At 45.3% G+C, this 12840-nt stretch overlaps 1 protein-coding gene across 1 annotated transcript in view; it reads right to left on the bottom strand.

The window, feature by feature from the left end:
• LOC123515463 (serine-rich adhesin for platelets-like) overlaps positions 1–2183 on the bottom strand; it is a 3144-nt gene extending 961 nt beyond the window's left edge. Inside the window, exon 1 of the mRNA XM_045274050.1 lies at positions 162–2183. Within this exon, the coding sequence (XP_045129985.1) occupies positions 162–2036 (1875 nt within the window). The 5' untranslated portion in view covers positions 2037–2183. The remainder of the gene's footprint in view (positions 1–161) is intronic.
• Positions 2184–12840: the final 10657 nt, after the last annotated feature.

Here is a 12840-nt window from a genome sequence, read left to right as displayed (position 1 = left end):
GATAGATAGATTGATTAATTGATTGGTAGATAGGTAGATAGAGATAGATAGATAAATCAAGTACTAGAACGTTTGACTGATTATTTGACTGATTGCTTAAGATAAAGAGCTGAATTATCTCTCTCTCTCTCTCTCTCTCTCTCTCTCTCTCTCTCACTCACCTTGGCACTAGAGATGGCAGTCTCCACAACCTGCGTCACGTTCACCAGATTCTCTCTAAGCTGATTCACATTTTCCGTCGCCTCTCGCAATTCAACGCTCATAACATCCCCTTCAAGTACTCTCAACGCAGCGCCCTCCTCCACTAACGCGTCCAAGGCCTCTGCAACGTTCCACAGGCTGGCCACGTGGACTTCATGGGTCACAGTCACATCCACTTCCATTAGAATAATTTGCACGGAAGTTAGACAAGTGCCGAGTCGCTGCCACCATGTTGTGTTGAAAGATGTGGCTAGTTCGTTTTCTGTTTCTCCGTTTTCTTCCTCTTCTGTGTCTTCTTCATCCTCGATTTCTCTGCGTTTTCTGATATAGTGTTTTTTCGTCGTCGCCATTCGGTTTCTAGACTTTGTGTTGTTGTTGGGTGTTGAATTTTCTAAGCGTTCTTCAAATGCTCGTTCATCCTTCTCTTTCCCTTCTTCATCACTTGTTCGTTGTGTTCTTCGAAAATAGTTAGTCTTCATCCTCTTCTCATTGCGTCTTGAATTCTCTCGCTGTCTTTCCTCAAGTACTCTCTTCTTCTTTTTCTCCTTTTCTGCATCATCAGTCCGTTTGTATCTCCTCAAGTAATGTTCGTAGGTCTTCGCAGTGATTACCTTCGCTGTGTTGTCATTCCGTCTCGAATCCTCTCCCTGTCTCTTCTCAAACTTTCCCTTTTCCGTCTCGCTAGCTCGTCTGTATCTCAAGTCGCGTTTGTAAGACTTAGCATTGCGGTAGTTCAATGTTGCCGTGTTCTCATTCCGTCTTGAGTCCGTTCCCTGTCCTTTTAACATCTTCTCTTTCTCGTCTACATTGTCAGCTCTTCTGCGTCTTCTTAAGTAGTGGTCATCGACAAATTTCGTGGAGTCATCACCTCTCGTATCTTCCCATCCTCCCTCATACTCATCTCTCGTCTCTACGCTCTCTTCTTTCGTGTTTCTTGTGGTTTCAGCGTGGAAGTTGGGTTCAGTTGTGGTGGTAGTGGAAGTAGTAGTAGCAGCAGTGGTGGTTGTAGTAGGAGTAGTAGTGGTAGTAGTAGGTGCAGGGCTGGTAGTGATAATGGAAGGACTAGTGGTTGGTATGGTATTAGTAGTAGGTGTGGTGGTGGAGGTGGTGGTGGTAGTATCAGTCGTAGATGTGATGATAGGAGTACTGGTGATAGTGGTTGGTGTGGTGTTTGTGGTGAGAATGTTGGTTTGCATGATGGTGGTGTTGTAGATTAATTCAGAGGTTGTTGATGGAGTGACGGTGGTGTTAATGGTGTTAGTAGTGGTTGGTGTGATAGTGAAATGGGTGTGGAGCAATGGAATCGTGGTAGAAGCTTGTGTGGTGGTCGTGGGTGTGGTGTTAGTGATATTAAATGGTGTAGTCGTGATATTAGTAATCGTGGTAGAGAACGGTGTTGTATTGTCAGTCGTAATACCAATTGTTGTGGTGGTATTGGTGGTGTTAGGTGATGCAGTTTCAGTTAGTGGCGTGGTGGTATCAGCAGTAGTAGCAGTTGTGGTAGAGAAAGAAGTAGTGCTGTTTAGTGAAGTAATAGTTGTAGTAGTCGTTGTTTCGATTGGCTCACCACTAGTTGAATCAGTAATGTTTGTAGTAGTGGTAGTTTCACGTCTCAAGGAAGCAGAATCAGTTAAGGAAGTAACAGGTAGAGATTCATTAATTGTGGTAGTAGTGGCAGTAGTAGTAGTAGGAATATGTGACGAGATTGTGGTTGTAGAAGTGATGGGCATACTAATAGTGGTGAATGGATTGTTGTTGTTGGTGGTGGTGGTCGTGGTGGTGGAAGATGGAGTGGTGATTGCAGTGGATGTACTTGTGGTGGTGACATTATCCATACGGGCAGTGTTGGTGGAGATGGTAGTAACAGTAATGGGTGTGACGGTGGCGATGGTGGTGGTGGGTGGTTCTGTGGCAGCTGGAGTAGTGGTGGTGGTGGTAGATGAGGTTGGAGCAACAGTCGAGGTGGCAGTGGTGTTGGTGGTGGTGGGTAGTATGGTAGTGGGTTGTGTAGTAGTAGTTGTGGCGGTGGGGGTAGCAACAGAAGTAGTAGTAGTAGCGGTGGTGGTGGTTGGCAGTGCAGTGGTGGTGGTAGTGGGGATGCTAGTAGTAGTAGTGGCATTAGTAGTAGCAGAAATACTTGTAGATTGTGTGGGAGTAGTAGTGGGTAAAACAATAGTGGTAGCAGTAGTAGGCGTAGAAGTAGTAGTAGTAGTAGTAGTAGTAGTAGTGGTGGGGGTGGTAGGAATAGTGAACGGTGTGATAATAGTAGCAGTATTTGTGGCAGTAGTATTAGAAGTTACTGGAATGGTGGCTGTAGTATCCGGTGTAGTAGTAGTAGTAATAGTAGTAGTAGTAGTAGCTTCTGTCGATGGAGAGGTAGAGATGGTGGTGATAGGAATCGAAGTAGTAGTGGTAGTAGTAGAAGTAGAAGCAGTTGTGGGGAATGGAGTACTATCAGTTGTTGTAGTCGCTTTAGGAAGAGTTGTAGTAATAGTTGTTGCAATAGTACTTGTAGTAGAGGAGGATAATGACGAGGTAGTAGTAATAGTAGCAGCAGCAGTAGCAGTAGTAAGAATATCCGTTACTGAAGTAGGGAAGGTTGAAGAAACTGAAGTAGGTGTAGTAGTAGGAGTAGTAATAGTAGTAGTAGGAGTAGAAGTAGTAGTAGTGGTAGTAGTAGTAGTAGTAGTAGTAGTAGGAGGAGGAGGAGGAGGAGGAGGAGTAGTAGTGGTAATATTAGTAGTGTGAGTAGTAGCGGTAGTTGTTGTTGTAGGAGTAGGAGTAGTAGTAGTAATAGTAGTAGTAGTAGGAGGCGGAGTAGTAGTAGTAGTTGTAGTAGTAGTAGCAGTAGTAGTAGTAGTAGTAGTAGTAGTAGTAGGAGTACTAGTAGTAGTAATAATAGTAGTAGTAGGAGGAGCAGTGGTAGCAGCAGTTGTAGTAGCAGAGTAGTAGTAGCAGTGGTCAGTCAGTAGTAGTAGTGGTAGTAGCAGTGGTGGTAGTGCAGTAGTAGTAGTAGTAGTAGTGGTGAGTGGCAGTGGTGGTAGTTGCAGTGGTGGTGGTGGTGATGGTAGTAGCAGTAGTGAGCAGTGGTATGGTGTGAGTAGTGTTGTTGTGGTGGTGAGTGGTGGTGGTAGTGAGTGGTGTTGTGGTGAGCAGTGTGGCAGTGGTTGTGGTGTGGTGCAGTGGTGGTAGTGGCAGCAGTGTTGTGGTGGTAGTGTGTGGTGGTAGTGGTGGTAGTGCAGCAGTGTAGTGGCAGTAGTGGTGAGTGGTGGTGAGGAGTGGTAGTGCAGTGAGTAGTGGTAGTGAGTAGTAGTGCAGTAGTAGTGGTAGTAGTAGCAGTAGTAGTAGCAGTAGTAGCAGTAGTGGTAGTGGTTGCTGTGGTAGTAGTAGTGGTAGTAGTAGTAGTGGTAGTAGTAGTAGCAGTAGTAGTAGTAGTAGCAGCAGCAGCAGTAGTAGTAGGAGTAGTAGTAGTAGTAGCAGTAGTAGTAGTAGTGGTAGCAGCAGCAGTAACAGGAGTAGTAGTAGTAATGGCAGCAGAAGTGGTAGTATTTGTGGCGTAAACGCTCTTATCAGTCACAAGATGAGGCGGTGGGGGAGATAGAGGAGGAGGAAGAAGAAGGCGTGGAGGAGGAAGGGGGCGTGACGGAGGCGAGGGCGGCCAGAAAGTTGGTGAGTCTTTCAACGGAGGCTGCCAGGCGGTGCAGAGCGACAGCAAGGTCCTCTAGGATGCTGAGACTTCCATTGCCTGCGGGTGAGACAGACACACACACATACACACACACACACACACACACACACACACACACACACACACACACACACACACACACACACACACAAACAGAGATACAGACAGAATAACAGACAGACAGAAAGAATAGAAAGAACACAAATAAATGGACGCAGTGAGACATTGCAATAGACGGACGGAGAGACAGACATAATAAGGGCGAATTAGTAAAGATGTTACATAAATATGAGAGCTCACTGCGCTGCTAGATTGAAAGAGACAAAAAAAAGTAAGAAATTGAATAATCGAAATAGTACTACACGGAGAGTTTAACACGGTCCTGTATTAATAAGAAACAATACAGTGGAATGACAGCTTATAGCAACCAATAAGTGATAAATCTGTAACAGTCTTTCCCCTACGCTACATAATTGTCTACTCTAATCCTTAGCTGAAATACGATAGATTATCACATTCTCTTTGCATAAACACCAATCGTATTTCACACACAAGCACTGTTCATTCCTACCAGCCAACACCTTGCCTACCCTATACTCTATACCCCTCCACACCATAACCTATTTCCACATCCCCATACATGCCTGGTTTGACAGCAATGGCCGCTGTCTGAGATTCCGAGGCGACGATGAGGAGGAGGAGCCAACTGAGGGGAAGGCAAGTCATGTCTCCTCCACGTGAAACAATCCCGTGGCATCTCCCGGTGAGGCGAGGCACAGCACCACCTCTCAGGCCTATGCTCGCGGTGGCAGTGGTTGTGGTAGTGGTGGTGGCAGGGTGCGCTTTGAACTCTTTCCTGATTGGGTTGAAGATGCAGAGTCATTTAACTGTAGCCACTATATAATCATGGTTTGGCGTGTAGCTTGTTATTCTTCATTTTTACACGAGTTTCTGTTAGGTTTTAGTATACTAGTAAGTTTAACAAGTCAAGTTTGCTACAGATTGTGATGAGATATGAAACACTGACTGGTGGACATACACGATACGGCGCGAGGCTTTTGTTTAGCTGGGAGTCATCGAGAGGACTACATAGTGTGTGTGTATGTGTGTGTGTGTGTGTGTGTGTGTGTGTGTGTGTGTGTGTATCATTGCCGGGGCACATACACGCGCAGTCATATAACACCGCTGGGTCACGTATCAGAATGAGAGGCGGTCACAGATCTGGTTTGCATTATGCCTTCCCTCCCTTCCCTCTCTGTCTTTCTCTTCCCCCTTTCCTCTTACCCCGCCCTTCTATTCCTTATCTTCTCTTTCCGCACTTCTCCCTTCCTTTTTTATAATTTTATATCTTCCCATTCCTTTTCCTTGCATCCATTTATCCCCTCTCTCCCTTCTCTTCCCTGTCTTTCTTCCCGTTCTCGTTCATATAGTGTCCGTCCGCCCCTGTGGCTTAATGAGGCTGAGTGGTTAATTAGCTCCATTGAGGTTCAGGGACAAACAATTTTCTTACATTATCTTAATGGAGCATTCCTTTCTATTCGTTACATGATTTTATTTTCTAGCGTTATGTGTTTGATTTAGATATCACATTTCCTTCTTTCGATTTAAGGTTTTTCTCTCCCACCTACAATTTACAAAGGCCACAAAGATGGTTACCAGTGTCCTCAAGAGTGTTTTCTGTTAATAATGTAGACATCTTGTTGGTCTGTAACTAAAACCATCAAAACAACCGTGCAACTGTAATTAGAACATTATAAGAGTAGTGGAGGTGTGGCGCACAACGTTTTAGAATACATGACTGTAGCATTTCCCAAGCATGACGTTGGATGTGAGGAAAAAAAAAAAAAAACGTGAGCATGTTGGCAAGAAGGGAGGATAAAACTTTTCCCGGACACAAGGCTATAAAATGAGAAGTGGAAATGACGCCATTAAGAGGGTGTTGGTTCAGCGTCGTCAGTTACGGTAGCCAGTAAATTTTCCTGAAGCCAAACACCGATCCGGACATTACGGGAGCACTGTGTTCAAATGGTGATAGAGAAGTGGCGCCAGTTATTTCCTACCCTGGGCGGATTCAGTGCAGAGCGTGGCGAACGAGTAGCAGATGGTTTAAATATTTTCCTGAAGTAGTATGAGTAACACCGCAAGGTTAATGAGGACGATGACGGTAGGGTGGGGAAGTGACGCTAATCATTTCCTATCCCGGGCTGAACTCATCCAGTGCAGAGCGTGACCGAGGAGAAACAAATGGTGTAAATATTTTCCTGAAGTTGTATGAGTAACACCATAAGATCAAAGACGACGATGATAGTGGGGAATAGGTGAGACGGCTCCCTTCTTCATGAAACAGCTATCCTACCTTTACCTTTACCGTGAACGATATGATAACTTAAACATCGTAAATATTATTAACCAAAAGTCGTGACGTATAATTTATTGTCACATCTCCTTTCTCAACCTCACTTCTGTCCACCTCCACATCCCCACTCTCCATTCTACATTTGTCATAACCTCTCTCTCTCTCTCTCTCTCTCTCTCTCTCTCTCTCTCTCTCTCTCTCACACACACACACACACACACACACACACACACACAAAGATCGGATTATTGTCATTACTAATATCATTGTTATTATTATTATTATTATTATTATTATTATTATCATTATTATTAACAATGATAATAATAATAATAATAATGATAATAATGATAATAATAATGGTAATAATAATAATAGTAAAAATAATGATAATAATAATAATAATAATAATAATAATAATAATAATAATAATAATAATAGTAGTAGTAGTAGTAGTAGTAGTAGTAGTAGTAGTAGTAATAGTAGTAACACCAGCAGCAGCAGCAATAATAGCAGCAAAAAAGGCAGCAGTAGTAGCAGCAGCAACAGCAGCAGCAGAAGCAGAAGCAGTAGTAATAGTAGTACGTAGTAGTGGTGGTAGTAGTAGTAGTAGTAGTAGTAGTAGTAGTAGTAGTAGTAGTAGTAGTAGTTGTTGTTGTTGTTGTTGTTGTTGTTGTTGTTGTACACAAAGATCGGTAATTACGAGCTCTGAGCCCTCCGTAGGTTAGCGACTGGCTAACCACCAGACAACCATAAGTGAATCGCACACACACACACACACACACACACACACACACACACACACACACACACACACACACACACACACACTAATGGTAATAATAATAGTGCTGCTACTGTTACTACTGTTACTACATCTACCACCACCACCATCCCCCCACCACTACAACAACACTCCCTCACGCAATAATTACTCCATTACACATTACTTTCTCCTTCATCTGTAATATGTGCATTTCAGACAGAAAAAAACCCCTGAAAATTCAAGGAAACACTGAAAACTGAAGGAAATATTTACAAGTTGACAAGGAGAGAAGAAAGGAAGGGTGTTGGTCTGGGTTTGCTGCCTTAATGGTCGGTGGTCTGGAAGTAGATGTAACCATTTGCCTTATTTAAAGACATCTGGGGTTATGGGTTATTTGTATATTTTGGTTGCTAATTCTGACCTTTACTTCAATCTCTGGGTCTGAAAATACAAGGGAGTGTAGATAAACATTTATGTAATGACATGGGAGAAAGACACTGGTGATGTCCCCTTTGGCCCAATATTTACATACGCAATTCATTTAAAAAATCATGAGAAGAAAGAAGACGCTCAGACTGGAATACGCTACATTTTTAGACATGATAAATACTTTAATTAATAACTAATATGTGATAACATCAGCGAGTTTAATGTTTACAGAGCAAAGTCCACCAAACTGCCTTTATTTCTCACTAACGGCGCCACAAACATCATAATTCGAGAAGAAAAACAGCCACACCACATAGTTATATTTTCTGAATACGAAAAATTTTTGTTTTCTAGCCAAATAACGAAAACACAGATTCCGCATCCTACAAAGATTTTTATTTTCTATTTTGATGCCGTAATTTTTCTTTATTAGAAAAAAAGTCAAAATCAAATGATCCAACAAAATTTCATTGGATATCATCGCTTTATTTAAGTTTCTCAGATTTTCCAAGTCTTATATCAAGCACTAGAACAATCCTAGATGTGTTAATTAAAAACATTGAAATAATAGGATGACGAAAGTGTTATTTTAATGAGAGACGAAATACACAGCTAGATAAGATATTATTACTGATTGTAACTTGATGTGCATTTCTATCAATAAATTAAATACCAAAACCAATGCAAGCTCAAATATTGAAAAAGAAAAAAATAACTGATATAAAGCAGAAAAAAATTTCTTGCACCTTTTAACAATTTGTCCATCTCTCCCCTGCTGTTCGCACGTACTCCTCCTCTGAGTCCTCTCCCTTCCATCCCCATCTCCTCCATCTGGCACCTACTCCAACACAGTGGGCCTTTGAGTTGCATGGAAACACTTGCAAAACTATCAAATTTGCCTTAATTAGGAGAGAAAAGCAGGAAAAAGCTGGTGGGTGTTCACTGGGCTGGGTTGGGTGTCAAGACTGCCAAGGAGACTCACCACCGGGGCGCCAAGGGATGGGTGATGCCGTTGGTTAGTATCTCCTTACTATAATGTGGGGGCCAGAACCGCACACCATAATCTAGATGCCGTCTGGCCAGCGACAAATATAACTCTAATATTACTTCAGGATTTCTGCGAGTTCTGGTTTTAACACCTAAAAATTAATAGAGAATTATATTCCACGCTGTGTGTGTGTGTGTGTGTGTGTGTGTGTGTGAATTGCGTTAAAGTGTTATATAGGTAGTATGTAAATAAGCGTATAGTATATGTATACTTAAGTGTATGCTGCATGTGTGCTCCTGTTTATGTGTACGTATATCTCTGTGTATGTGTATGTATGTATGTATACAGGTATAATAAGTAGTATCTACAATTATGACAATGTATATAAACTGTGTGTGTGTGTGTGTGTGTGTGTGTGTGTGTGTGTGTGTGTTTCACTGTTTGATCTACTGCAGTCTCTGACGAGACAGCCAGACGTTACCCTACGGAACGAGCTCAGAGCTCATTATTTCCGGTCTTCGGATAGGCCTGAGACCAGGCATAGACCACACACCGGGACAACAAGGTCACAACTCCTCGATTTACATCCCGTACCTACTCACTGCTAGGTGAACAGCACCTACACGTGAAAGGAGACACACCCAAATATCTCCACCCAGCCGGGGAATCGAACCCCGGTCCTCTGGCTTGTGAAGCCAGCGCTCTAAGCACTGAGCTACCGGGCGTGTGTGTGTGTGTGTGTGTGTGTGTGTGTGTGTGTGTGTGTGTGTGTGCGCGCGCGCCGCTCTACAGACACCAGGGACAGCAGCAGCTGTGATGCAGGAATTCAGACTTTTGGTCGCACCAAGGATTTTTATTACATTTCGGAATCTGTTCCGAACTTGAACTGCAAAGATGATGATTTATGGCGAGCAGTTCGTGTAGGGGAGTGTGATCCTGACCGCCTGCCACAAGCGCCTGGTGCAGACCAGGGAGGCGGCAGCCAAGAGGCCGCACGTGGCTCTGGAGGACCCCGAGGAGGACTTTCCTTCGGTGGAGGACGAGAGGCCCATCCTGCTCCAGCGGGTCCGTGCAGGAGATGACGGTCACCCCTGCTGCCGGTGACGGAGGTCGCCCTGTGGCAGGAGCGTCACCGTGTGGGGTGTGCTGGTGCCTCACTAGAGTGGATCAGTACCTGGAGCGATCCATGGCGCTGATTCGCCGCGCCCATCGCTGAGTGACGACTGAGGCGCCGAGCCTGGGAGCCCAGGAGCCTGGAGACTTGGAGCATATGAGCCTTGGCCTTGGAGCTCAGGAGCCTTTATTGGAGCCTTGAGCCCAGGAGTCTTGGAAGCATGGTGTCCAGGTGCCTTGGAGCCCAGAGCGTGGTGCCTCAGAGCCTTGGAGCCTTGGTGCTCAGGAACCTTGAGTGGAACCTTAAAGCTCAGGAGCCTTGGCAACTGTCAATCAGCCTTGGAGACTTAGTGCCTTAGAAACTTGGACCCATGGAGCCTTGGTGCTTTAACTGGATCATCAGAGCCTTGGTGCCTTAACTGGAGCCTTGGTGCTTTAACTGGATCATCAGAGCCTTGGTGCCTTAACTGGAGCCTTGGTGCATTGGATCATCAGAACCTTGGTGCCTTAACTGGAGCCTTGGTGCATTGGATCATCAGAGCCTTGGTGCCTTAACTGGAGCCTTGGTGCATTGGATCATCAGAGCCTTGGTGCCTTAACTGGAGCCTTGGTGCATTGGATCATCAGAACCTTGGTGCCTTAACTGGAGCCTTGGTGCATTGGATCATCAGAGCCTTGGTGCCTTAACTGGAGCCTTGGTGCATTGGATCATCAGAGCCTTGGTGCCTTAACTGGAGCCTTGGTGCAATGGATCATCAGAGCCTTGGTGCCTTAACTGGAGCCTTGGTGAACTGGATTAACAGCCTTGGTGCCTTAACTGGAGCCTTGGTGAACTGGATTAACAGCCTTGGTGCCTTAACTGGAGCCTTGGTGCATTGGATCATCAGAGCCTTGGTGCCTTAACTGGAGCCTTGGTGAACTGGATTATCAACCTTGGTGCCTTAACTGGAGCCTTGGTGAATTGGATTAACAGCCTTGGTGCCTTAACTGGAGCCTTGGTGAACTGGATTAACAGCCTTGGTGCCTTAACTGGAGCCTTGGTGCATTGGATCATCAGAACCTTGGTGCCTTAACTGGAGCCTTGGTGAACTGGATTATCAACCTTGGTGCCTTAACTGGAGCCTTGGTGCATTGGATTAACAGCCTTGGTGCATTAACTGGAGCCTTGGTGAATTGGACCCTTGGTGCCTTAACTGGAGCCTTGGTGAACTGGATTATCAACCTTGGTGCCTTAACTGGAGCCTTGGTGAATTGGATTAACAGCCTTGGTGCCTTAACTGGAGCCTTGGTGCATTGGATCATCAGAGCCTTGGTGCCTTAACTGGAGCCTTGGTGCATTGGATCATCAGAACCTTGGTGCCTTAACTGGAGCCTTGGTGCAATGGATCATCAGAACCTTGGTGCCTTAACTGGAGCCTTGGTGCAATGGATCATCAGAGCCTTGGTGCCTTAACTGGAGCCTTGGTGCAATGGATCATCAGAGCCTTGGTGCCTTAACTGGAGCCTTGGTGAACTGGATTAACAGCCTTGGTGCCTTAACTGGAGCCTTGGTGAATTGGATCAGAGCCTTGGTGCCTTAACTGGAGCCTTGGTGAACTGGATTAACAGCCTTGGTGCCTTAACTGGAGCCTTGGTGAATTGGATCATCAGAGCCTTGGTGCCTTAACTGGAGCCTTGGTGAATTGGATTAACAGCCTTGGTGCCTTAACTGGAGCCTTGGTGAATTAGATTATCAGCCTTGGTGCCTTAACTGGAGCCTTGGTGCAATGGATCATCAGAGCCTTGGTGCCTTAACTGGAGCCTTGGTGAATTGGATTAACAGCCTTGGTGCCTTAACTGGAGCCTTGGTGAATTGGATCATCAGAGCCTTGGTGCCTTAACTGGAGCCTTGGTGAATTGGATTAAAAGCCTTGGTGCCTTAACTGGAGCCTTGGTGAACTGGATTATCAACCTTGGTGCCTTAACTGGAGCCTTGGTGAATTGGAGCCTTGGTGCCTTAACTGGAGCCTTGGTGAACTGGATTATCAACCTTGGTGCCTTAACTGGAGCCTTGGTGAATTGGATTAACAGCCTTGGTGCCTTAACTGGAGCCTTGGTGAATTGGAGCCTTGGTGCCTTAACTGGAGCCTTGGTGAACTGGATTATCAACCTTGGTGCCTTAACTGGAGCCTTGGTGAACTGGATTATCAGCCTTGGTGCCTTAACTGGAGCCTTGGTGAATTGGAGCCTTGGTGCCTTAACTGGAGCCTTGGTGAACTGGATTATCAACCTTGGTGCCTTAACTGGAGCCTTGGTGAACTGGATTATCAACCTTGGTGCCTTAACTGGAGCCTTGGTGAACTGGATTATCAGCCTTGGTGCCTTAACTGGAGCCTTGGTGAATTGGATTAACAGCCTTGGTGCCTTAACTGGAGCCTTGGTGAACTGGATTATCAGCCTTGGTGCCTTAACTGGAGCCTTGGTGAACTGGATTAAAAGCCTTGGTGCCTTAACTGGAGCCTTGGTGAACTGGATTAACAGCCTTGGTGCCTTAACTGGAGCCTTGGTGAACTGGATTATCAGCCTTGGTGCCTTAACTGGAGCCTTGGTGAACTGGATTAACAGCCTTGGTGCCTTAACTGGAGCCTTGGTGCATTGGATCATCAGAACCTTGGTGCCTTAACTGGAGCCTTGGTGAACTGGATTATCAACCTTGGTGCCTTAACTGGAGCCTTGGTAAATTGGATTAACAGCCTTGGTGCCTTAACTGGAGCCTTGGTGCATTGGATTAACAGCCTTGGTGCATTAACTGGAGCCTTGGTGAATTGGATTATCAGCCTTGGTGCCTTAACTGGAGCCTTGGTGAACTGGATTATCAACCTTGGTGCCTTAACTGGAGCCTTGGTGAATTGGATTAACAGCCTTGGTGCCTTAACTGGAGCCTTGGTGCATTGGATTATCAGAACCTTGGTGCCTTAACTGGAGCCTTGGTGCATTGGATCATCAGAGCCTTGGTGCCTTAACTGGAGCCTTGGTGCATTGGATCATCAGAACCTTGGTGCCTTAACTGGAGCCTTGGTGCAATGGATCATCAGAACCTTGGTGCCTTAACTGGAGCCTTGGTGAATTGGATCAGAGCCTTGGTGCCTTAACTGGAGCCTTGGTGAATTGGATTAACAGCCTTGGTGCCTTAACTGGAGCCTTGGTGAATTGGATCATCAGAGCCTTGGTGCCTTAACTGGAGCCTTGGTGAATTGGATTAAAAGCCTTGGTGCCTTAACTGGAGCCTTGGTGAACTGGATTATCAACCTTGGTGCCTT

Source organism: Portunus trituberculatus, chromosome 39 (assembly GCF_017591435.1).
Source record: "Portunus trituberculatus isolate SZX2019 chromosome 39, ASM1759143v1, whole genome shotgun sequence".
Classification (NCBI taxonomy): domain Eukaryota; kingdom Metazoa; phylum Arthropoda; class Malacostraca; order Decapoda; family Portunidae; genus Portunus; species Portunus trituberculatus.
The sequence above is the reverse complement of the archived record's forward strand: the minus strand, read 5'-3'. Positions and strand labels throughout refer to the sequence as shown.